The following is a 25,698-nucleotide window of genomic DNA, read 5'->3' on the forward strand; positions in this document are numbered from 1 at the left end:
CGCCCAGACCACACCCGCCGTGCCCCGATCCCCGCCCCAGGACTGCCCACCCGCCGCCGTGTCGTTAAACCTGATGGACGTCCACTTCCGTTCCGGCTCCATTCTCCGCGCTCCGATTGGTCGCATCGCTTTCCTTTCAGCGCTCGAGAACCAATAGGAGGCGAGATAACCGGTATAGAGGCGGTACTTCCTGTGCGGCCCGGCGGCTCGGCCTGAAGGCGGCGAGCGGCGGGGCCCGGCCGAGTTGGTAGCGCCATGTTCCGCCGCAAGCTCTCGGCGCTCGATTACCACAACCCGGGCGGCTTCAACTGCAGGGGTGAGGGCCGCGGGGACGGGTTTGGGGCTTCCCCACGGCGGAGGGAGCGCAGGATGTAGAGAGAGGCCTAGGTTTAAGCAGGAGGCCTGGGTTCTGCGTGAGGCCTGCTTGGGGCTGGGAGCTGAGCGCGGCCTGCAGGGAGCCCGGGGCAGCGCTGCGCTGCGCTTTGCTCCTTCTTTGTGTGCGGGGGTCGGGGGTGGGAGCAGGCTTGTTTGTTCTGTATGTTAATAGGGCAGGGGTTTCCCTGAAACGTTTAGGTGATGGATCTGATCCGTATCGGTGCTGCGATGTGCCGTCTTCAAAGCTTTGGTGGTTTGAAATGTCGCAGTGAGGCAGTCATAAGCTTCAGGCCGTGTGGAGTGGGGCCAGGAGATCTTCACGAAGTCTGATCAACCCAAGTGGAAAGGTGTTGTACCCGGGCCGTTGCAGCCCCTGCTGTCAGTAAAGCTGGGGGTCGTAAGGATGGAGCACAGCTCTGTAAGAAACGAACTGGAGATTCCCAGCTGGGTGTGAGCCAGCACTGTGCCCTCACAGCACTGGAGGCCAGCTGTATCCTGGGCTACATCCAACGTAGTGTGGTCAGCAGGGTGAGGGAGGTGATCCTGTCCTTCTGCTCTGTGCTGTGAGTCCTCACCTGGAGCGCTGCATCCAGATGGGGAGTCCTCTGTGCAGGAGAGATGTGGGCCTGTTGGAGCGTGCCCACAGGAGGGCTGCAGAAATGATCCCAGAGGTGGAGCACAGGCTGTGAGCTGAGGCTGCAGCATGGAGAAAAGAAGGCTCCAGGGAGACCTGGGAGCGGGCTGTCAGTATCTAAAGGGGCTGTAAGAAAGAGGTGTATGGATGCTTTAGCAGGCTCTGCAATGACAGCGCAAGGGGAAATGGTTTCAAACTAAAAGAGGCGGGATCTAAACTGGACATAAAGTTCTTCTACAATAAGAGTAGTGAGGTGTGACACAGGTTGCTCAGATGGGTGGTGGTGCCCCATCCCCGCAGAGGTCAGGCTGAATGTAGCTCTGAGCACCTGGTGAAGCTGTGGATGTCCCTGTTTGTTGCAGGGAGTGGGATCAGATGACATTTAAGGGTCTCTTCCAAGTCAAACCTTTCTGTGGTCTTTGTAAGGGACTGTCTTGCTCTCAGTGCTTCTGCTTGGCTCGTTTCTCTTTGAAAAAATGTTGTCTACTGTCAGCTTCATGTGTTGTGCACTTTGAGCTCTTATTGCTAACATTTCTTTCTCCTCAAAGGCTTGTTTTGTTGGTGTAGAAGTTGTTAAAGTTGTTACTGAAAGTTTTCACCCGTGTACATTGTGGCTGTGGCTGTTTCTTACAGCACACTCAGTGGAAGTAGAGCGTTCATATTGCTTCGAGGAGACACTCCTGGCAGGTAGAAATAGCATAGCAGGCTTGTCCCTGATGGGAAAGCATTTTGTTTACCTCAGCCTGAGCTGCAGGAGGATATTTATCTCATTAATCCAGGTCTCTGAAACTCATCCAGTGCCAAAATTTCACGGATGATTATCAAAATGCTGGTGGTACCCAAGTGCTGCAAATCACAGACGCAGAGTAATTGCTTTGTCCATTACCCTTTGTCCATTACCTTTGGGCCAGCCCTTTGTGTTGTGCAGTTCCAACTCCAAATGATGAAATGTTGGCTCAACAGCCAAAAGAAGTTGACTCAACAGAGAAGAAGGAAGAAAATGCCTCTACAGAGTCACGGGATGAGGGTGCATTGTTCTTAGGGACAGACTGGGGTTTGTTGCAGCATGTGATGTGTTTGTCCACGCAACAGAGTTGGGCACTGAAACCCTCAGTGTCATTGTTTTGCTTTCCCTTCTTTGCTTAGTAACATTTATAATTGTATTCCTAATGAAAACAGTCTCTTAGCTGATGCCTTTTAGTGTTGTCCATTAACTGTGGCCAATTCCAAGTCACTTGAGAAATGAAGAAAGCTCAGAGTGTTGAGTTTTGGTCAGAAGTTACATTGAGCTGTGTGATTTTTAGGTAGTGGTGTGTATCTTTTCTTTTTTTGGGGGGTAAGCAATAAAAGTGCTCAGAGACACAGAGTTTGTAGGAATTGGCTTAAAACTTGAGGGCTTGGTTTTGCCCTTAAGGTCTTGGTTAATTCTTGCTGTGTTTGCTTCTCCCTGCAGATGAAACAGAATTCAGAAATTTTATTGTCTGGCTGGAGGACCAGAAAATCAGGCACTACAAGATTGAAGACCGAGGGAATTTAAGAAACATACACAGTGATGACTGGCCCAAATCGTTTGAGAAGGTATTTTATTCCAGATGTAAATGTGTCTTACCTGAATGACAGTCCAGGGTTCCTGTAGTTGCTGAGTGTAAATGAGTGACCGTTTGTCCTGTCTCTGAATGTTCTCTGCTTCTAGGGATTGAAATATATAATTGAGGCCACGCTGCAGGAGTTAAAGATGGTGAAATGTTTTGTTTGTAAATTTCTCTCAGCCCTGTTTTTGCAGTAGCATCTATCCTAATATTTCTTTTAATTGATTTAGCTTTTGACTTAGAAAATTGGCTACAAATAAATAGTTTTTTTCTGTGCTGTGGTTTCTATGTAGCAAAATAAAAATGGATTAGCCTAATATGGGCTTTACAAGCATATGAAATGAAGCTACTGAAGCTCCTCTCTGAACCTACTGTCCTGTCAGTAAATGATTTTCCAGTGCTAACACGAAGTGTGGCAAGCAGCCATAGCTCTGGTTGTGATCTCCTGTGTGCTTGTGAGCATTTTGACTCACTTTGGGTTGCTGGTTCTATGCTGAATTCCATTTCCTTTCTCTCACAACAGCACTAAGGAGCTGCAAACTGCTCCTTATGCTCAGTGCCCATTCATCTCACTTATGTTCCCTGGAACCATTTGTCTTCTTCCCTGCCCAGAAGGTTTGGACTGGTAGTGCACACGCTTTGTAAGTGGAAGCCTAAAGCACAGTTCCAAAATTGATGGCAGGAGGGAAGCATTCTGAGCTTTAAACATGAGTGATGTTGGAATTGCTGGCTGCTGGTACTGTTGTGGTGTCAGCAGTGCTTGGTGGCATCGCACAGTGCTGTTGTATGCAGCCCCTCAGAAATAGAATTACTTCTGCTGCCCTGCAGAGTGCTCTGGTTTCTGTGCAAATGGTGTAGAGGTGTTGTTGAACCTTGATAGCAGTATTGTGAAGGTTTTAGGCAGCATCCTTCCTGCTTGAGGTAGGAAGTTTTTGCTGTACTTTGTTCTCTGTTCTTCTCCCTTGCCTCCTCTCGATGTATAAAGAGAGCAGACAGCAGGGGAAGGAGTGTTTGGATTCTCTGGTTGTCAGTCTGACAGGGAATGTTACTCATTCAAAGCATTATTAAATGTTTAGTGTTAAAGACTAAGTGCCTCTTGCATACCTCAGATGGATCAGATGCTGCAGCAGGGATGTTTTGAACTGATGATTCTTCTTAGTAATGATCTTCCAAACTGTGCTGGCTATGGGAAAGTGACTGCAAATCAGTTCTGTGCTCGTAGCTAACTTATACAAGTGTTTCCTTCCAGCCTACAAATAATATCTACTTCTTTTCTCCTCTTTCTCTTCCACAGTATATGAAGGATGTAAACTGTCCTTTCAAAATGCAGGAACGACAGGAGACTGTGGATTGGCTTCTTGGGTTAGCAGTTAGGCTGGAGTATGGAGATAATGGTATGACTGAATTTATCTAATATCTAAAAGTGGAAGGGAAACCTGTTTGACTGTTTAAAGTTAGGGAAGATATGTGAAATTGTGACAATGTCAGAAGTATATATTGTTTTCATTTAAAAAAAAAATAAAGCTGTTTGATCTGCTTGATATAGCACCGTGTTCAGATGTGGGCTGTTTTTCTCAACTCAGTTCCTGTGGGACAGTGCAGTAACTTACTCATATTTGCTGTTTATTTCTGGATATAGCAGAACCCTTGGTATATATTTATACCTTTAAGAACTTACTTCAAAGTCTACGAAGTGCTTTTTCTTTAATACTACATATATTCAAATAAGTTATTCTGAAATCCACATTTCACTGGGAGCTGATCCTGAACCCTTGGGAACTGGGACAAGGGTATGAAAAAGTTGAATTCAACTTCAACAGGCAGTAGCAATTTCCTTTGCAGCAGGAGTGCAGATACAAATATCATTACTGGTGGCAAACATAATAGGCAAAGGACTGTTTTCCATTACCTTAAATTGCTGCAGGGCAGGGCTCTGGCCAAGATGAGGATGGGGCTATGAATGCTGGCAATCTACAGAGCTGGTTCTCTGTCAGTAGTACTGGAGGAAGTGAGCTTTCTCCCTTGTCACAGTGTTATACGAACATGGAAGAGCCAGCAGAGATCACCTCAAAATACTCGAAGAACACCATTATAGGTCATGGCTGAGTGCTTCAGTCTATAAAACAAAGCCTCTGTTAATGTTTTATTCACTGATCAGAGCCAACTCAAATCCTGACCCTACATATGCTGCTCCTTAAGGCAAGGGGCCAATCTTGGCTGATTTGATGGATTTTTAAAGTAGAAGAATTGTAAGTTGCAGCTTGTTCAGCTTCCTTCTGGGAGATTGCAAGATGCCTTAATCAAGTGCACAATGACTTACGTAAGCATGAGGCATGCTCTGCTGCTGCTGTGGGTGCAGTGATAAGCTTTGGGCAGATGGGAGCTGTTAGGACTTAGAACTGCCTTTGGGGCATTGAGGAGCTCCAAAATGGCAGCATACGAGCTGAGAGTGCTCTTGGGTATGTACCACATCTCCTAAATGTGGTTACCACAAACTAGTTTGGCTCTAATCTTCTAGCTAGTTGTTTTCTTAATTAGCCCTAATGGTGATCATATTTTCTTCTTAATTTAACAGCTGACAAGTATAAGGACTCTACCCCTGACGGTGCTAAACATACTGACAATACAGCAAAAAATGCAGAACCACTGATTAACTTGGATGGTAAGTGTACAGAAAGGCTGCATCATTCACAAGTCTGTCACTTGTTGGCTTGGTATTCCACAGCCACTTCTTCCATAATCACTGTGGCTTTCATGGTGGCTAAGTAGAACTGGTGGGAAAACAGCTACAAGGAAATAGCCCTAAATCCTTCAAATCTTCTCCCAGTACTCCTACAGAAAGATAGCTAAGAGTTGGCCCTACCTTCACCAGTTCTGCTCTACAGTGATAGAAAGATTTCTAAAAGATAATGTCTTCGCTGTTGGCTTTAATTTTTAAAACTTAACACTGATTTCCTGTGGAGTGGGATGCATTTGATGTGTTTTGCATTGAAAACAATGCTGTTTGAGCTTGGATGGCTTTCCACAACCTGATTGATGAGCCTAGTGGCATATTTTCATTGCTTTGTATCCTCTTTCATAGTTCTATACCAGCTTAAAGCTTGCACCAGGCTGAGCCCTTCCTTCTGCTGCAGTAACAAAGTGTGGTTGCTGTGTATCCACGCCTCACCCTTGCTCGAGGGCAGTCTGATACCATGGAATCAGAAAGCTAATTTCGTCTTCTGCAACCAGTTAAACCAGCATTTTTTTGTTCCAATTATTTTATTTTTTTCACAGTGAATAATCCTGATTTCAAGGCTGGAGTGATGGCTTTAGCTAATCTGCTTCAAATCCAGCGACACGATGATTATTTGGTAATGCTTAAGGTGAGCTTCACAGGTTTCAGACCTTGTTTCTTCCTTTTCATCCCCTGCAGTGTGTAATAGCCTGTGGTAGGCAGTTACTGAGAGCCAGGACACACTGAGGAACAAGGAAAGTAAAATACTTCCTGTATGTGTCTTTTCAAGCAGATAAGAGCACACAGTGTTAGTTGTGGAAATTAATGCAGGGATAATTATCTTGGTAAACAGTTTGATTGTAGCCACGTTCCTGGAGTTCCAGTGCTAGGTGAGAGTTGTCTTTCAAGATTAGAAATGCTCTAGGCTAGTTGATGTCACTGCTTTGTGAGGTTTCTATGCACTTCAGACATAGGGAGGAATGGGCTTGAAGGACAGCATTGTAGTCCAATTTTAGCAATGAAAAGCTTGAAAACATAGAGGCTAAGTGATGCAAAGGATGTTTTAAAACAGCACAGGAGAAGTCACTTAGTCATGTCAGCTAATCATAATTTCTAAGTGCTGCAAATAAGCTAATTAATTTTCTAAAGCATCTCCATATGAATTTGGGAAAACCTGTGATTTAGTGGTGGAACTCTGTAGTTATCTGTTGAGATTATACTCTCCAAGTACTCTACTTAGGGAGATAGTTGCAGTCTTGAGTTCATCATGTCATAATATGGAAACTGAGTGAGTTGTTTGTCACTAAAATAAATTTGTTGCACTAACAGACAAGACAATGTCCATTTGTTACAGAAGCTGTGGTTTTATGCTAAATTTATATGTAGGTATTACAGAATCCCATTACAGTTTGTGTTGGATGGCACCTGAAAGCCCAGCTGGTTCCAGCCCCTACTATGGGCAGGGACACCTCCCAGCAGTGCAACGTAGGGATGCTGTCTTGCAGGACAGTGTCAAATGTTCTGCACAGGTCCAGGTAGATGGTGTTTGGTCTTCCCTTATCTACCAGTGCTGTAACCCTGTAGCAGAAGGCTACCACGTTTGTCAGGCACACCGAATTTGCCAAGCATTTTGTTAGGAAATGATGCCCTGTAGTTATCTCATCAGCTTCTCTTCCCTTCTCTCTGCTATGCTGTCCTCCTCTGCTTTCTCTAAATAACCCTTGAGTCCTTTACCAATCCTTAGAGAGGGGTGAAGGTCTCAGATATCAAACCTCTGAAGGGGGAAAAAGAAACAAAACAGGAATACCTCACAAAGGCATAAAGTGAGAAGAGAGAGGAGGTGCAGTGAGTGGATCTGCATTATCTCAGCCCTTCAGCAGAATTCCTTCAGCAGCTGTTACAGGACAGTCTCAAGGCTAACCAACTTTATCTGGATTCACCTAATTGGCACTAACAACTCAGAAAGCAGGATGTTTTCTGCCTGAATGTATTTACATTTTTGTCATCATTTCTGCATTTCTGGTCTCACTTTTTTTTTTTTTGGTTGTAAGCAGTTGAACAAAGCAACCAGCCTGGATTTTCCTTCTCTTACTTGCAGGAAGAACAGATTCTTGCAGTGGTGATTCATGTTATGTGAACAACAGTAATGCTGCTTTTCAAGGCTTGATGATAGCAGAACATGTCAGTGAAATTTTTTGGTTCTATTCCACGTGAAGGAGACTTGCAGCGATGCCCATACATAGACATCATGATCCATATTCAGGCTTGGGCACTCTGGCTGCTTAGGAAAAGTGAAAAGCTGCCAGAGATGCCTAGCTAGACCTTGGTCAGAGTGAGCAGAGAGGTATTTGGGATCCTCCTTTAATTAATTTAAATTAGAAGAATTAATCAGGAAACACTTACTTAACACAGTTGGATACACTTCCTAATGCAAAAGATGCTCAGAATTCTCTTACGAGTTCTGATTTCACTGCTGGAATTTAAAGCTAAGATCCTCATCAAATCACTTCCCATGTCCAGGGCAGTCACCTCAGTTAGAAAGATTTCTAGAAATTCCCACTGGTAATTCTGCAGTCTCACTTCTCAGCTTTAATCATGAACAAAACCAGGAGAAATGGAGGAGAGAAACGTGAAGCAGCACAACCGCTTCTGTCACACTCAGCTATTCATCAGGCTAAGTCTGAGGAATGTGTTTGACAGACAAAGTGCTTTTTGGTGGAACGCTGCTTGCCTGGTATTCCTTCAGTTATTTTTAGAGGCATTTTCAGCTGTAGGTATCAGTAAGTGATAGCTCAGTATGGTTCTGTGCTGCGTTTTGGAGCAGTGGAAGCAGATGAGCAGCAGGATTGCTAAGGCTCTTCTTGTTCCTGTGTCTCGAAAGAAATATTTCCTTTTCCTTTTAACACCTGGTTAGGTAGCCTTGGTCAGGTTTCTCTGCCCATGAAAAATGGTTCAACACCTCCTGAAAGATCCCAGTAGCAGGAATTGCTTCCTCAAGAAGCTGTATTGCTGCTGTTAGAGGCAGAACAGTACAATGTAGGGAGTACGAAACTCAGAAAAACAAAACTGAAGCTGCAGCTTTGGGAGCAGTATCAACTTATTCTAGGAACAGCAAACTTTCTTGGCTGTTCCTGGTGCTTTGAAGTTTCTGATCCAGTGGTGTCTGAAGTGCATCAAGACGTAAATTAATTACTCTGGTCTTTAAATGTTTCTCCCCAGGCAATTCGCATTTTGGTTCAGGAACGCTTGACGCAGGATGCCATAGCGAAGGCCAATCAGTCCAAAGAGGTTTGTATACACACTGCACACTTGTATCAATCCTACCTGGTGTTAATTATCATCTTGGTCACAGTGGGTTCTGTTTAAACACTTTGTTTAAGAGGATGGTGGAAATTCACTTAGCACCGGCAGTTCTGATTCTGAAAGACCCAGAGAGCAGTAAGGAAAATTGTTGTGTGCAAATATTTGTAGCTGTGTGATACCACATGTAAATAGCTGCTTTCCCATCCTAGTGTATGCTGAGGGGTGACTGCTACAATTCAGTGCCAAGGGGCCACAGTATCCACGGAAATGCGTGCCCTGACTTTTCATTGGGGTCAACTGTATTGGCTGCATAAGCAGGTGGAATTTGCCTCTTATGGAGTGTTTTGCTGCTTAAGTCTTTGCGTATGTTTGAAGAATAGGATGTTGGCCACCTGGCTTCTCTCTCCTTTCCACCCCCCCCCCCCCCCCGCCCCAAGTGAGAAACAGTGGAGGAAACTTCAATTAAACATCAGATCATCCAGCATTTGGCACAGCAGCTGGTGGCATTGGGTGCAGCCAGGGAGGGGAGCCCCATGCCCTGCAGGTGTATGCTGAGGAATGGCCCTGCTAAAGCAACTGGATCTGGTCAATGAGGGCAAGTCCCTTCCTCTCTTCTGGCAGCTGCTCAGAGCAGTCCGTGCTTTATTTATTATCATAACAGTGCTTATGGTGTTTACTAAGTGGCAGTCGCAGGTGCACAGAGATGCAATGCAGTGATTGCCAGAAGCCTTGGAACATGAAATCAGAGCTTTGGGCTTTTATATATCCAAAGACATAAAAGAGTAGGAAAACATGCAAACAGCTGGGACTGCTTTATTCATTTCAGTTTCTATAACTCCTAGTAAAAGGCTGCTTTTTGTTATTGTTAACATAGCTGCAAAGGTGATTTGTAGGGATCAAAATGCAGTTTGGCAGAACTAGCTGTTTGAGCAGCAGGGACTTTATTTCAGGACAGGATTCATAATTAGTGGGCTCTTCGAGTGTGGTCAGGTTCAGGTCTTAGGTTGAAATGTCATTGAATGTCATAATGTCATCAAGAGTGTATTCTTACTACAAATACTAATTTCCAAATGGGATGGAGGTGTACAAAAGGCAGGGGGTGGAGGCAGGGTAACAGCTTTGTGCCCATAGCCATCATCAGTATCGTAATATGCTGGATAAAGGAAGAAAATGTCTTAAAGAGAGGGGCTGACTGAGTCACAGGGTAGGAGTTTGGGGAATATAAATCTGTTTCTGACCTCGGCTGGCTCGTTAATAGCCCGAATACTAGCTAGTGACACTTCGTGTAATTATGTCCTGTCCCTAGAAATAGTTTATAACTGTTTGGCTTCTGCGTGGCTGACAATTTTATACAAAATGTCATGAGCTGTGCTCTTGGCAATATCAAGATATGGTGCTGAAAGATAAAATAGGTGTAGGAGTAGCCTTCCTGAAGGATACATATGAGGGTTGTGCTGAGGAGATTTACACTTCTGTGCTCAGGGTTTAAATTTACAAAATAAAGTGAGATTTATCCTGAGCTGTCAAGCTAAAGTTTTAAAGATAAAGAAGAAAGGGTTTTTTAGATTATGTTGTGACTGGCTTGCAATTCAATGTATTCAGTGTCTGGATAGGGTTCAGATTTGTGCTGATATGCACTTAGCCTGTTTCAGGCTTCTCTTACTGGGTGAGTGTGTCCTAGGTAGAATCACAGAACCATAGAATGGCCTGGGTTGCAAAGGAGCACAAAATGCTCATCCAGTCCCAACCCCCTGCTGTGTGCAGGTCGCCAACCAGCAGCCCAGGCTGCCCAGAGCCACATCCAGCCTGGCCTTGAATGCCTGCAGGGATGGGGCATCCACAGCCTCCTTGGGCAACCTGTTCCAGTGCCTCACCACCCTCTGGCTGAAAAACTTCCTCCTCATATCCAACCCAAACCTCCCCTGTCCCAGTTTAAGACTGTTCCCCCCTGTCCTATCACCACCCACCCTCACAAACAGCCGAGGAGGATTAAGTGGATCAAATGCCTTTGGAGCAGCCCTTCAGGATCACTCTGGGGCAGCTATACCTCTGCCTGCTTAAAGCTTCTGTGCAAATGAATGTGTTCCTGTTTGAATGCAGGAGCAGCGTGTGCCCCAGCAGCCCAGTGCCTGCTGTAAGACCACTGCTCTGTCAAGAATGGGCTCCACCAGAGGGAGCAGACAGCGGGGTGTGCAGCCAAAAGGGAGCTCATAGCAAGGGTGTGGGAGGAGGACATGGAAAGCAGCAGTGCTGTGCTTCCAGATGTCTGAAAACACCAGCTGCTTTGGAAGTGTTGCTGTGGTCGCTCGGCGTTGGAGGTGCCTGCAGTTGGCAGGCAGGATGATTTTTATTGTGCGAGTCAGATGCTGAGAGAAGTTGCATAGTAAAAGCAAAAGCTTAAGGTTGTCCTTGTTGAAATAAATGTGTGTGCACACTGAAACGTGGGGAGTGGTTGTTCACTGTGCCTTCTCTGTGGCTGGAGAAGGTAAAGAAATAAAGCAGTACTTAGAAATGAGCACTAATAAAACTTGTGGTTGCACAGTTTCTCAGAGCAAGCGTTCAGAATTTAGTGTTTAGGTTTATTTCTAAGCTCAACACTTGAGTTAATGCTTCTGAGGATGCTGATGGAGGCTGCAAGTACAGTGCTTGAGAAACTCGATCGCAGAGGACTTTTAAGCTTGCTTTCGAATCAGCCAGTGCTTTGACATCTGGCAGCTGTTTAAAGGCAATAGTTACTAAGAAAGCCCAGTTTGTGCATGCTTATTGTTTGTCTGACTTGGGGATGTGGCTGCATTGAGTGCTCTGCAGTGCAGTTGTTAGCCTTTTAAGGATTGAATATGGGCAGTGTGTGTTCAGTGGGACTCACTCAACAAGTAGGGGGAATATTATTCAGGATGAAGACTAATTATTGTTATTAGTGCTCTGGGTTTGAAGTTTCAGAACACAAAGGCAGATGTAATCAAGCACGATGATTTTTTTGTCACGTGTATCTGTAGAAGCAAAACTCAGGTGTCATCTCCAGGATTATCTGGGGTGGTATTTTATTTGCCAAACATGCAATGTGACATTTCTAATTGTACCTGCAATGTTTTTTCTCTTCAAAGGGTTTGCCCGTTGCCTTAGAAAAACACATTCTTGGTTTTGACACAGGAGGTAAGCAGGTCCCTTAATTTTACTTCTAAACAGCAATGTTTGTCGTTGTCAAGTGTGTTATTGTCAAATAGATAATGTCTACAGAGGAGGAAAAAAACCAACCCAATTCCTCTGGAGCGTGCAGTGGAAAGAATTGCTCCCTCCCAGCTTATTTATGAGCACTCCTGAGCTTTTTGTGTTGAAACAGAAAAGCACAAATCTTGGCTGTGGAGTATATCATTATTGAAATATTACTCTGAAACAGTTTTCAATAGCAGACCCACTTGCACGTGGAAGGAATGCATCTTGTTGCTGTTGTCTTGTACAAGCTTTCTCCTACCAGCAGAGGACCCTTGTGCTTCTCCCATGCATTCCAGCTACCTGCTTTACCTAAATCTAACTGGAGGCATCTATTGGCGTGACCCAATAGATTGTTTTGCAGGCAGTAGTCAGACGTCCTGGACTTCTCTGGTCTGCTTTCCCTTTTGCCCCATGTACAACTGAGTTACTGCTTGGAATACTTTGTACTGACCTGACTTAGCTGGGGATTACTGTGAGGGCCGCGTGGAGCTGAGTGAGGTTTTGCAGAGCACTCTGTGCAGGGCAAGTTCTGCCTCTTTCTTTAAGTATGAAAAACCACAAGCGTGAATCAGATGTAAATGCTTGACACGACTTTCTGCATCTCACCCAGATGCTGTTATCAATGAAGCTGCCCAAATTCTGCGGTTGCTGCACATAGAGGAGCTCCGAGAGCTGCAGACAAAAATCAACGAAGCCATCGTCGCAGTTCAGGCCATTATTGCTGATCCCAAGACTGACCACAGACTGGGAAAAGTAGGGAGATGAAGGGGTTGGAACCTCCAGTCTCCCGTGTACTTAGTATGGTTAGGCACAACGTGCAGCTCTGTACAACTCTGGCATGCAGTTTGAAATGGATGTTATCTCACTGATTTGAAAGAAAACAGGAAGTCGAATTCTGACTGTTCTAGTGAATTATCTTTCTTTAAATAAATGAAGTCGGGGAAGTAGAAACAAATGGTTGTCATTAGCTGTGTGTTGGCAAAGATGGTTCTCTGTGCTTGTGTTTTGTTTTTTTCTTTTCCCCATTGTTTGGCTTTGAGTTGAGAAAGGGAGTGTTTCATAAAGGCTTTTTTGCTGAGGTCCTGCCATGCGACCAGCTTATTCCTGCCTTGCTTGCTCCTTCTCTGCAGTCTGCCCTATGACTGAAACATTTAAAAACTAAATCCAAGAGGAAACATAACCATTTTATTCAATTAATGAAATAACCTAGAAAAAGTGAAGCATAACAACTTGAAGTGTATTTCTGAACATGTATTGGTCGATGGTAGGTAGGTCTATGAAGGCACTTGGGGGACCAACAAGCATGAACAGATCGATTCTTCTAGCATATTCTTCTAATATAAATACTAAAAGACATGCATTGAGGCAGTGTGGAAAATACAGAACTGTCTTCTGGAAAAAACTTCAGCACCTTTGCTGTATCACAAAACTGTTCTGCACACTTCTGAACATGGCTTCAGGGCTGTGGGTTACTTAGATCTGACAAGATACTGCACCCCAAACTTCCCATTTGTGCTTATTTTTGGATAAAAGGACCTGATGGTCAGATTGTCATACCATTAAAAATCCATTCTAAATCCATTCTTCTTCCAATAAAATAAAGCATTTGAATAAGAAAACTAGACTTGAAATTTGCTTGCATAAGCAAGAGTTAGAGTAATGGCCTTAAGATTCACAGGACCATTTCTTCTAATATTAATATTTCTCACTTTAAAAAAAAAAATACAGTAGTAAAGACCTGAGGTATAACTTCAAAACCACATAATCTTTTGCAGGACGGAAGGTTGCTTCGTTGGCCTTAGTGAAGGGCTTCTCCCTTGTATGCAGTGACAGTTTTCTGGGTCTGAGGTCCTTTTAGGTGTGAAGTTGTCATTGCTATTTCCTTGCTGCAGAGAGAAATTGATCTCTTTAGCTTGTCTGCCATCTAATGCAAAGAGAAAGGGGATGGGGGTTTTTTGTGTTTTACCTCCAGGGCAGTAGGGATAAACTGCTGTGATTCCATAGAGATGCGATCGGTGCTCTGGAAGATACTCGTCAGTGAAGGAGCCGGTTTCTTTATTGACAGCAATCACACCATCACTGTGGACAGAGGAAAAATGTTATATCTGCCTGTGGTTTTTTTTTTTCTTTTACCCCATCTACGCGCAGTTAAGGACAGAGGCAGCTACAAAGAGAGGGCTGAACACCTGCAGAACAAATCAAAAGAAACGTGCCCCATTCCATTGACTTCCACGTGCGGCTCGCTCAGCACGTTGGTGATGCAGAATCACAGAGCCAGCCTTCCAAGGAGAGATTATCTCCCTGAGAGCCTCGTCCAAGTGCAGCCAGCACTTAAGTGTTTGTTATAATCTGCTAAGATGTGACTGAAGTTTGAGAGCTTCCAGCTGGAGTGGGAATAGAGGCGAGGTCCTGATGACCCCGATGCCTTTGGTGGGGGGGGGGGGGAGGAAGAGGGAGAGGGAACAACTGAGGACAGCATCTTTTCTTTCACTTAATCTGAATTCAAAAGCCCGGGCCAAGTTCTAGTTAGAAAAAACAACCGCACCATTTCTATCCCTCCCAGTAAGATGGAGTTGTTTCTAAACATCTCCCCTGTGCAATAAGGAAGCTTTACAAGTGGCTGCTGCCCAGCATGGCACTGCAGAGGGCTGAGGCCAGGATTTTGATGAGGTTTCAGGCCCGAGGCAGCACTTGTTTTCCCCTTCCGGAGTGGATTTTCTCCCCTTACCGTCTCCAGTCGGTGTGGTAGAAGTGACTGGCATAACTAATGATGCTGAAGGGGTAGTTGAGGTTGTTGTGTATGATGCGCCTGCCTGCTCCGTCAGGGAACGTGCACTCCAGCTTCTTCGTTCCTTGTCAAAAGCAAGAGGGTTACCAGGCCATGCAAACAAATAAACACACACTCACCGGATCCATTAATTTTGCAGCAGCTTCTCAGCCCAAGGATGCAGAAGCTGCAAATCCCCCCAACCCAGCCACGCTTCAAGTCTTTTGGACCAGGACAGTGGAAGGGGATGGAGTGGAGTGCAGGTGTCAGCAGGCTAAAGACTGAGCTGTTCTTCCCACTTGGACTCGTGGCCCAACCTCAGTGCAGTTACCTGCATCTGCCCAACACAGCAGCTTGGAGAAGGGGTCGAACGTCAGGCCGTTGGGCAGCCCGATGTCTTTATTCACCAACACTCTCCTATTGGCTCCACTGACAGTAGAAGTTTCAATTTTCGGTGCTTCTCGATTCCAGTCCGTCCAGTAAAGGTTGCTTGGGAGATAATTATATAGTGAGCAAACAGGACACGCAACAATAAGGACAGGAAGGAGAACACTGGCTTTCTCTACAGCACTGGTTCTTATCAGGAGGGAGGCCTGGTTTTTCCCTTCTGCTGCCTGGAATAGATCTTTATTTGAGCTGAAAAACCACTAAAAGAAAACCAGAATGATGTCAAACTTGTTTACGACCCAAACTGTAGCTTCTAGATGAGGGTGAGCCTTAGGAGTAGCACATTCTGTATTGCAACAGCACCCTAGGGGCACGGCTTGTGTTTTCAAACGCTGTATTTCAAAGCTTTTAAAACTAATCCCGACACTGAAACAGCAGGTTTAGCCAAACCCTGAATTATTAAATGAAAGGAGGGAGAGGGGGAACAGAGCCAGTCCTTCCTGCAGGGCGTGCAGTGCAGGGAAGCTGCTCCCAGGGCCAGGATGGGGTCTTGGTACTGCAAGGAGTAATAAGCTGCCCTGGTCATGACCAGTCCCACTTCAAGCACTCCCCGAAATACAACTCCTATTGCAAATTGGGTGAATGCCATCCTAAAAGAGTCTTGCAAAACCTGCAGACAAAGGGTCTCACCCTCGGACGGGGTCCACTGTGATGGCCCGAGGATTGACAAGGTCGGTGTCGAAGAGCACCCGTCGCTCCGAGCCGTCCAGCTGCGCTCGTTCAATCTTATCCAGGCCGCTGTCGGTCCAGAACATGGCTCTGCGCAGGTGGTCCACTGCCAGCCCCTCGGGGCTGATGAGCCCTGCGGGAGGGGTGAGGTGCTCAGCGATGGGGACGCGTGGATCCTGGTGCACCGCCAGCCCCATAGCCAGAGCGAGGACGGAGTCCGGGACGGACCCAGCAGAGCTGGCCTTGAGCAGGCAGCGGGCACACACCTGAGTTGATAATGGTCTCTGGCTCAGCGCCTGGCTCCAGGCTTGCCCGGCTGATGGTTCGCCCGGCCACGTCAGTCCAATAGATCGTCTTCTCCCGGCAGTCGTAATCAATCCCTACCACGATGGAGCCCTGGGTTGCAACAGACACAGTGAAATCCTGCCTTGATGGCAGCTGGGATCCTCAGTGGGTGCCCTCATCCCACCAGCCAGCATCTGGGGCAAGATGAGAGGTGCAGCAATAGGAACTGATGCTCAGATCCCTTTTCCCTAGCAAAATCCTTCTGGCTGCGAGCCTCCCGCTGACCCCTGCAGCAGGGCTCCCAGGCAGCTGCTGCAGGCGCACACCCACGTCCAGCTGGGACTGAAACCCTTGGACTCAAGGAGAGATTTCTGCAACAGTGAGGCCATCCCGAGGGTCACCGTCAGCAAGGGGGAAGGGAGGACTTTTGGCAAGCTGGCTATTGCTTCCCAGTGTGCAGGGGAGTTTCTCTCCGTCAGGCTGGCCAGGCTGGAATGGACACATTCCCAGAGGAGTCAGAGGAAGGAAAAAGGCGAATTTTTGGAGAGTTCTGCTACTTGGCCACTACCGCAAGCCCCAGATCCCCTTCCCAAACCCCAGCGCTACTTTACATGCAGGGAGAGCAGGGTCTTGGCTGCCTCCTTCTGCAGTCGCGTGCCATTGAGTGGCAGATAGCCGATCTGCTGGCCCTGGGCATACAGCAGGAAGGTCCCTGCGGCCGGCGGGGACACGTCGGGACGCGGCGAAGGCCGGATGCTGGGCGGTGCAACGCTGGGGAGACCTGGACACACCACAGAGGGGACGAGGAGAGAGATGGCTCCGAGCGCATCAGGGCGGATGGCACTCAGGGCACGGGGTCCCAAAGCTCTTACATGGTGGGGGGCTGCCTGGCTCCGAGCGCGTGCCTTGGATCTCCCTGCCGCTCTCGTCCACGCACCAGCAGTACCCGCTGTCCCCGTGGCACTGCAGTGGGGTGAAGTGGCCCTGTGCATCACACTGTGGCACATACTGGTCGCCGCGGGGGCTGCCGCCGTAGTGCTCCAGCAGGCTCTGCCGCCAGCGCTCGCACATGGTTGGGGGACGCTCTGAAGGCTCTGGCGTGGGAATGGTGACCGTCACCTGCCTGCCCACGTGCAGGGACTTCACTGGAGCCTTGCTGGGTGCTCTGGTGACGAGGCTGGGATGCTTTGGGGAGGACGGCTCTATGGCACCCACCTGGGTTCCCGCAGCGCGGCGGCGTGCTGCCCGGTGCTGTCCTGGTGCCGGCGATCTCCTGCCCCGCGCTGTCCACGCACCAGCAGTACCCGGTGCTGCCATGGCACTGCAGGGGCCGATAGTTGCCCTGCTCGTCACACTGTGGCACGTGCCCATTGCCCACGGGTGAGGGGCCCGGTGGCACTGCCCGTGGGTACAGCCGCTCGTGCTCACATGGTGTCAGCTGCTGGGAGGAACCTGCAGGCAGAGAAACACCTCCGGCACACAGGAGGCCAGGGGGCAGTTTGAAGCTGGGCACCCTGTGCTGCTATAACCCTATGGGCCAGGGGGTCCTAATGACTCGGGAGCTCCTGAGATGCCCCAACAGCCATTTGGCAGAATCTGCGAAGGGTCCCCTCCTCTTGCCCTGTCCCATTCTGCTGGCGGCCAAGGCAATAATGGCAGTGGGGACTTAGGCCCCACGCAGCCTCCTCTGTCACACAGCACAACCACGCAGCCTGGCATGCTTTGCTCTAGCACCTAGGTGCATGCCAATCTCACAGAGATGCCAGCGAAATGCTGAAGTTCCCAATGGCTATTTCCTCCATTGATCCCATAGGGATGCCTACAAAATGCGGAAGGACCCGAACCCCATCATCTTCACCAATCCCACAGAGATGCCAGCAAAATGCCAAAGGACCTGATTCTCATCCTTTCTGCTTATCTCACAGAGATGCCAACAAAATGCAGAAGGACCCAGCTCATTTCCTCCACCAATCCCATAGAGATGCCAAGAAAATGCTGAATGATCCAATCCTCATTTCCTCTACTGATCCCATAGAGATGCCAACAAAATGCCGAAGGACCCAAATCCCATCCCGTCCATCAATCCAGTAGAGATGCCAACAAAACATCATAAGATGCAGCCTGCATCCCCTCTGCTAATCCCACAGAGATGCCAATGAAATGCCAAAGGACACGGCCTCCATCCTCTCTATTGGTGCCAACAGAACGACAAAGGACCCGACCCCCACGCCCTCTGTTGATCCCACAGAAATGCCAAATGACCCAACCCCCATCCCCTTTATCAATCCGATAGAAACGCCAAAGGATCCGATCCCCACCTCCTCAGCTGATCCTATAGACGTGCTGAAGGTCCTGACCCCTTATCCCCACGTGCTGAGCACAGCAAGGCAGCACCCACCTGGGTTCCCGCAGCGCGGCGGCGTGCTGCCCGCTGCTGTCCTGGTGCCAGCAATCTCCTGCCCCGAGGCATCCACACACCAGCAGTACCCACTGCCACTGTGGCACTGCAGGGGCCGGTAGCTGCCCTGCTCATCACACTGTGGCACGTGTCCTGGTGTCCGTGGGTACAGCCGCTCGTGCTCACACGGCGTCAACCGCTGCGTGCTGCTTTGTGCTGCGGGCAAATCCGAAGCACCAGCAGTGAGGATGGGGACTCCATGCTGAGGCACGGGGATGTCGCATGCCTCAGCCGCAGCCTTACCATGAGTGCACTGAAAGCCGTCGCCTTCGTAGCCGGGCTGGCACTGGCAGGAGAATGAACCCGGCGTGTTGTAGCAGGTGGCAGCAGGGTGACACAGGTTTAGGGTGCACTCATCCACATCTGTGCAAGGCAGGACATGGTCAGATGGGGCAGGACAACCAGCATCTCCCCGCCACACCGGCCATCCTGCCCGTACCGGAGCAGACGCGGCCGTCGCCGGCGTACCCGGGCAGGCACTCGCAGGCAGGCTGACCCCCGGCACGGGGCAGGCAGCGCGCCCGGTCCCTCGGAGCGCAGGGGTGCCTCCCAACCTCACAGGGGTCAGCTGCGGGGGTCGGCACTGTGGGGAAACAAAGATGGATGGGGAGAGCCCCGTGGGATGCTGGGCTCGGTGATGCAGTGCCCCACATGGTGAGGCTGGCACTTACGCACACAGCCGTGCCCATCTTCAGCCGGCCGGTAGCCGCTGTGGCACTCGCACCGGTAGCTGCCCGGCACGTTCAGGCAGATGGAGAAAGGGCCACACTGGCTGAGGCCTTCCTCACACTCATCCACATCTGCAGGAAGGAGAGACACCGGGCACCCGGTGGTGGTGAGGCACCCAAAAAAAAAAAAAAAAAAAAAAAAATCACAGACTGAATCACAGAATGGCCCGGGTTGGAAAGAACCTCAAGGATCACGAAGCTCCAACCCCCCCCAAACCACAGGCAGGGCCACCAACCTCCACATCTCACAGCAGCCCAGGCTGCCCAGGGCCCCATCCAACCTGGCCTTGAACACCTCCAGGGATGGATGGGGCATCCACAGCCTCTCTGGGCAGCTGTTCCAGCACCTCACCACTCTCACAGCAAACAACTTAACACCCAACACAGCCCCCAGTTTTGGTGTACTGGGGTCTGGGTGCTTTGGCCATCCTGTCCCATAGTGTCCATCCCATGGCTGCCCCTTCCTCCATCCCCACTTCCTTGGTCACCTCCAGCCCTCCTCTATCTTTAGGACTCCCCAGCCCCTCTGCCTCAGTTTCCCTTGTGATTCACCAGCAGCCCTTCTGACCAGCACCCCAAATGTTGGGGTGGGGATGCACCGAGCCCCCTGAAGGCACACAGCCCCCTCACCTTTGCAGCCCCGTCCGTCCCCACGGTACCCAGCTGCACACTCGCATGTGTAGCCCAGCCCTGTGCCAGGCTGGCAGCGCGCCGTCTCCTCGCACGCATGTGTGCCATCATGGCATGGGTTCACCGGTGGCACCTCAGCATCATCTGAGCGGCAGAAAGTGTCATGAGCACGGGAAAAAAATGCTGAGATAAACTTATCTCCACCTGACACGGGTATCTGCCTTGCTCACCGTGTGTTGAGCTGATGCGACTGGTGAGGGCGTAGCGCAGGACCTGCTCGTGGCCATCGTAGAGGGCAAAGGCACGTGCCACGCTCAGCTGCTGGACGGTGGGCAGGTGGCTGCGGGCGTGAGGGCAGCCTGTCACCGTGATGTTCTGGTGCAGGCGGTAGGACAGGGTCTGGTTGGTGGAACCCGAGGTGAGGACGTAGTCGCGATGAGCAGAGGACGTCACGGCTGCAAAGGGAACTCTAGAAAATGAGCTTCAGCACTGGGGGCTGTCTTAGATGTTGGGAATTGCGATGGGGATGGGGTGTTTTGAATCATAGAATCACAGATTCACATGGAGTCAGGGAATGGGTTGGATCGGTTGGGTAGGGTTGAGTTGGACTGGGTAAGGCTGAGTAGGGTTGGGTTGGATTGGGTACAGTTGAGTTGGATTGGGTATGCTTGGATGGGGTAGGGCTGGGTAGGGTTGGTTCGGTTTGGGAAGGGTTGGGTTGGAAGGGATCTTAGAGCCATTTTCAACTCTCTGGGACACCCACAACTTTGTGGGGGCTGATCTAAATGGGGCACATATAAACAGCATAAGAGAAACTAAAGACAGGGCCAAAAAAATGGGATACACAGAGCACGGCTCATACCTGAGCTGGAGTAGCGGTAGAGCTCCTCGTAGGGAGCAATGTGGACACTGGTGCTCTCTGGGACAAAAGGCACCTGGCCCTCAATGTGGGTCTTCAAGCTTAAGTAATTGTCTGCCCCCAGCCCTTCGGCTGTCTGAGTGATGTGCACCTGCTCTTCCCCAGGATAGAAAGTCACCTCCAGGTACTGGGTGAACTCAGCACCTGGGCAGGAAAGCAAAATGTATAGGATTTGGTTGTAATGCTGCAGGGAGCACACCTCCAAACCTCTCTGTCACACCCAACAGCGCCTGTGACACACAGTGAGCTGAATCCGATAGCTATATCCATCAGAGCAGTGGGGAAAACTCATCCCCCATACCACAGCTCCCATACCCCATCTCTGCTCACCTGTAATGCTGAAGCCGTTCTCAGAGTCGGGCTCCTCAAGGGCAAAGAGCCACCCAAAGAGCCCTCCAAGGGGCAGCAAGGGCAGCAGGGCGCGGGCGGCGGGCGCGGGCACCCCGCTGATGGCTGTGTAGGCTCTGCCATCGCTGCCCACGATGTAGGCGTGCAGGTCGACATCCTGGAAGCGGACAGGAGTCCGACCCACCACCAGGCTGCCACTCACCTTCCCGTTCAATCGGTGCACGGCCCCTGGATGGAGACACAAAGCAGCCCTGGCACCGGCCACCCAACCCCGTGCTCCACACCCCTTCCACGTTGCCCACCCCGCGTACCTTCGGGCAGGCACTGTCGCCCGTTGCCATAGTAGGCAGCCCGGCAGTGGCAGCAGAGCCCGGTGGCATAGTCGGTGCAGAAGGCGTGCGGGGAGCAGCGCCCGTGGTGCTGGGCACACGTCTCCCTGCTGCCCGCGCTGTAGGTGAACACTGGGGAGAAGCAGAGGGTGGGTTGAGGACATGGGGACAGAGCCAGCACCGGGCTCACTGCCTGCAGGCACCACGCTGCATCTCCTGGGCACCCAGTTTGGGCTCAGGGAGTTTATGAGGCGGCAGCAGTGCCAACTTATGACCTCCTGGGAAGAGGTGAGCTTGCAAGAAAAAGGCCCTTCTCACCGTTTGTGTTAAAGTGCACGTCCTCCTCCACGCCCACACCGTGCTGCCCGGAGCTGTAGGACACGGGGTGGCCTTGTGGAGCATCCCCAAAGTGCAGCCTGGGGCTCCATTCCTGCCCCAGCGGGGACGCGGGCAGTCCTGAGGGGACGATGCTGAGCAGCGCGGGGTGCGGATGCGGTGACGTTGTCCTCGAGCCAGGTTGGGCCAAAAGCTCAGTGGGCACCGAGGTGTCATCAGTGCCATGGGGCGCAGAACTCAGCGCTGCACCGGGGCCATTCCTTGGCTCCACATTCTCCAGGGTGCTCACATGGAAAACCCACACTCCGGGCATCCCCACGTTGCTCTCCCTGCAAAGACACACCATTGCAGCTGGAGGGGATGTGGGCACACCGAAGGTCCCCAAGCCCTTATTCCAAGGAATGGGGCTGCTCCCTGTCCCCCATCCCCACTCACCGCTCGAGCCGCTGCAGTTCCTGCTGGCTGCTGGCCACGTTGTATGAGTGCCCCTCTCGCTTCCCATCGTCGCCATCCCCGCGGCTGAAGCCCACCCTGGCTGGCAGCTCCAGCTGCACGTTGTAGGACTCCTTGGGCCGCGTGCCCAGGAACTGGAGGCCACCCTCTGGGTAGAGGAAGATGGCATAGGTGTCCTCCTCATTGTAGGCTAGAATGGCTTGGAAGGTGTTGAGCTGCCAGGAGGACGGAGAGATCATACAATCATAGCGTCATTAAGGCTGGAAGATTCCACCAAGAATGTCGAGTTCCCCACCATGCCACTCACAGAATCATAGAATCATTCAGGTTGGAAAAGGCTTCCAAGATCACCAAGTCCAACCACCAACCCATACCCACCATGCCCTCTCATGGAATCGTGAAGGTTGGAAAAGCCTCTAAGATTGTCGAGTCCAACCATTAACCCCATCCTCACCATGCCCATGAATAGAATCATAGAATCATTCAGGTTGGAAAAGACTTCCAAGATCACCAAGTTCAACCAGCAACCCACCCCCACCATGCCCACTAACCATGTCCCCAACATGGAAACGGGGAATCCCATAGCGGAACATCCTGAATGCCCTGCATTCTCCAAAAGAGGGAGTTGGGGATGAGATAGCACCTCAAAAAATGCATGCAAAACAGGAGAATTCCTTCAAAAAGCCCCTTATTGCCCTGCAGACACCTCCCAAGACAGTTCCTTGGAGCTGCCATGCAGCGAGGTGACAGCCCACTGGCTGCACCCCAGGCACCTGCAAGCCCCTTGCTCCCATCCCCATCTCTCCATCCTTCCCAACCCCAGCAGCTCCCTCCACCTCCCCATCAGCACCGCGGGAAAACCCACAGCTGCATTCCTATGGGAGAACAAATGTCACTTGGTTTCCTCTGGAAAAAACACACACGTGCTCCTGCCTTCCCTATGGTCGTGCTAGAGGCATGTGCTACAGGCTTGGGGCCGTGCCAGCCCTGAGCGAGGCAGAGGGGCCACGGGGGGCGAGCACAACCCTAACTAGCCAGCGGAGAATCCACAGCACCCCCAGGGCTGCAATGCAGAGCACACGCACAGCAGCAGGGGCACAAAGAGCTCTGTTGTCAGCTCACACTCGGGCATTCAGACCCCGCAGAGGCAGCCAAAAGGCGGGGGGTGAGACCCCCCTGGGGCGGATTCCTTCCCCACGCATTACGGGGGGGTGACGCATCGCCCTTGGGGACGCCATGAGCTGGCATCGAGTGACACAGGGCAAGTAGAGGCAAATCCTTGATGCGAGCTCGGCCCCCAGCCCCAGCGTGAGCTGGAGGGTGGCACAGAATGGGGAGCAAAAAGTGGGTTTTTGGGACATCCCCAGCGATTTTTGCTAAGGGTGCAGGTTATTCACCAACTGAATTTTGGTGCTCCTAAAGCAAAGTTTCCATCGAGCCGCTCCGCTCCCCGATCCAACTGCTTGGAGAGGAAGAAAACAATTAGGCAAAGAAAATGCGGCTGCACTGCTGCCGTCCACAGGGTCGCTGTGAGGCCTCCGATGGCATTTCTTCAGCTGCTTTCCCAAGTTTTAAATAAGAGGAAAAAATGTGCTCTGCTTCCTTCCAAACCCTGCTGGCTTCCTCGCTCTCTCCATTCCGCCGCTGAAGGGCCCCGGTGCGGGGATGGGCTGCTGGTGGCACAGCGTCACCATTACCGTCACCGTGTGGGTCATTGGCTCCCACCCCACATTTTTGGAGAGAGCTCCAGCACAGAGAGGCAGCGCTGTGGATCTGCCCACGCAGAAGCCTTACTGGTGCCGGGGTGAGGAATGCAATACAGCTCCCCAAAACACCACTGCGCCAACAGACAAACCCAACACTACAAGCGAGCGAAGAGGACAAGCCCTGCCTCCCCATTTTGGGTGTTGCACTGGGAAAACCCATCCCAGATGACCACTGAAGGTCCCTTCCAACTCAATGCTGTGTTTTCCACCATTCTACGACTCCACAACTCTACAGTGCTACGATTCTATGGTTGCACGGTTCTACGGCTCCATGATCCTGACCCAACATTGGTATTCCAACCCCACCTTTCCAGGGGGTTCTCCGTGGGCTCCCACATCCTCCCAGGTGGCGACGAAGACGCTGCTGGGTACAAAGGTGCCGGTGGTGTACGGAAAGCCAGCATGCACGTATCCTGCTGCCTGCTCCAGCACGGATGGAGTGTGGTCCTGCCTGTAGTAGATGTCCCCTCTGCCCCCAGAGGTGTCGAGGTCGGCCAGGAAGGGAGCGATGACGGGGAAATCTGTTGGGAAGTCGTCATCCACGTACTGGGTTTCACCTGGGAAATCTTGGCTGGAGATGACCCCGTTGGTGCCCACCTGTGAGGAGAGCAGCACAGGGGGTTGGGGAGCTGGGGAGGGGACACCACCCTCCTGCCGTCACCTCCATCCCGTGTGTCAGCCTGAGCAGCACGGCGCTGACAGCCCCGAGGCCGCGTGGCCCCAAACAAAGACCTCTCGGGCTGCTCCAAGGCCAGAGCCAGCTGCTGGCAGGGAACAGCTGCGGGGGAAAGGGGAAAAGGGCTCCTTGTTCCTTACAGGAGGAGGGTTGGGTGGGATGCAGGGAGGGGAAAGGCCTGGAGGATGGATGGGGATGAGATGCGTGGGGTGGGCAGAGGATGGAAAGAATGAGAGGAGTGTAGGAATGTGCGGGTGCAGAAAAGACACGTGTAGGGGTGCTGGGGGGGAGAGGGAATGGGGAACGTGGGTGTTAAGGGCTGGGGAGAAAGGGGGTGGATGGAGAGAAGGAGAGAGAGACAGAAGGAGAGGGACAGAAGGATGGAGGAACGGAGGAAGTGTCAGAGGGGTGGAGGGATGGAGGGAGGCACGGAGGGACGGAGCGACGGACTGATGGAAGGAAGAGAGATGGAAGGACAGAGAGGAACGGAGGGAGAGCCGGAGGGCGCGGACTCACGAAGAGGCGGCGGGCAGCGCGGCCGTAGAGCCGCATCGGGGGCCGCAGGACCACTCCGGGAGAGCTCTCGTCGTCCCCGTGCCGCAGCCGACCGTCGCCGTGAGCCGCCCCGTAGGGCAGCAGCTCCGCTCGGGGCAGCGCCGCCGCCGCGGCCACCGCGGCCACCGCCAGCACGGCCACCGCCGCCCGCATCCCGCGTAGCGCAACGGAGCCGAGCGGACCCCGACGGGACGACCGGAGCCGGCAGGGCGGGACGGGGCGGGCTCAAACCGCGGCCGCGCTGCCATTGGATCCCCAGAGCTTGGGGACGGCCAATGGGGGCTTACCCAAAATCCGGCCCGGGGTTGTGCGCCCCTCCCGACCCCCTTTCTCCTCCTCCTCCCGCATCCCCATCCCCCTCCGGGCCGGGTACCGCGGGGCCGCCCCCGGAGCCGGGATTGCCGCCAGCTGGGGCCGGGCCGGGCCGGGGGGCCCCGAGCTTCTCTCTTCCCTCCGCTCCCCGCAGCCGGGTAGAAACATGACTCCGTGTCCCCAGGAGAGC

General features: G+C 51.1%; 2 protein-coding genes across 2 annotated transcripts; one reads left to right on the plus strand and one right to left on the minus strand.

The window, feature by feature from the left end:
• The first annotated feature begins 157 nt into the window (after positions 1 to 157).
• RTRAF (RNA transcription, translation and transport factor) lies at positions 158 to 12,785 on the plus strand. The gene is made up of 8 exons (XM_003206853.5): positions 158 to 316; positions 2,463 to 2,587; positions 3,893 to 3,992; positions 5,174 to 5,260; positions 5,875 to 5,963; positions 8,534 to 8,602; positions 11,722 to 11,770; positions 12,441 to 12,785. The coding sequence occupies exons 1-8, from the start codon at positions 256 to 258 to the stop codon at positions 12,593 to 12,595; spliced, it is 735 nt and encodes a 244-aa protein (XP_003206901.1). The 5' UTR covers positions 158 to 255; the 3' UTR covers positions 12,596 to 12,785.
• Positions 12,786 to 12,993: 208 nt separating this feature from the next.
• NID2 (nidogen 2) lies at positions 12,994 to 25,420 on the minus strand. Its single transcript, XM_085225949.1, has 22 exons — positions 25,158 to 25,420; positions 24,272 to 24,562; positions 22,182 to 22,414; positions 21,729 to 22,075; positions 21,393 to 21,542; positions 21,064 to 21,309; positions 20,677 to 20,877; positions 20,045 to 20,269; positions 19,815 to 19,958; positions 19,128 to 19,256; positions 18,896 to 19,039; positions 18,700 to 18,819; positions 18,397 to 18,612; positions 17,214 to 17,450; positions 16,871 to 17,092; positions 16,610 to 16,779; positions 15,980 to 16,109; positions 15,675 to 15,846; positions 14,929 to 15,086; positions 14,559 to 14,682; positions 13,797 to 13,909; positions 12,994 to 13,716 (listed from the first exon to the last, which is right to left on the minus strand). The coding sequence occupies exons 1-22, from the start codon at positions 25,347 to 25,349 to the stop codon at positions 13,706 to 13,708; spliced, it is 3,975 nt and encodes a 1,324-aa protein (XP_085082075.1). The 5' UTR covers positions 25,350 to 25,420; the 3' UTR covers positions 12,994 to 13,705.
• Positions 25,421 to 25,698: the final 278 nt, after the last annotated feature.

Source organism: Meleagris gallopavo, chromosome 5 (assembly GCF_905368555.1).
Source record: "Meleagris gallopavo chromosome 5, MGAL_WU_HG_1.1, whole genome shotgun sequence".
Classification (NCBI taxonomy): Eukaryota; Metazoa; Chordata; class Aves; order Galliformes; family Phasianidae; genus Meleagris; species Meleagris gallopavo.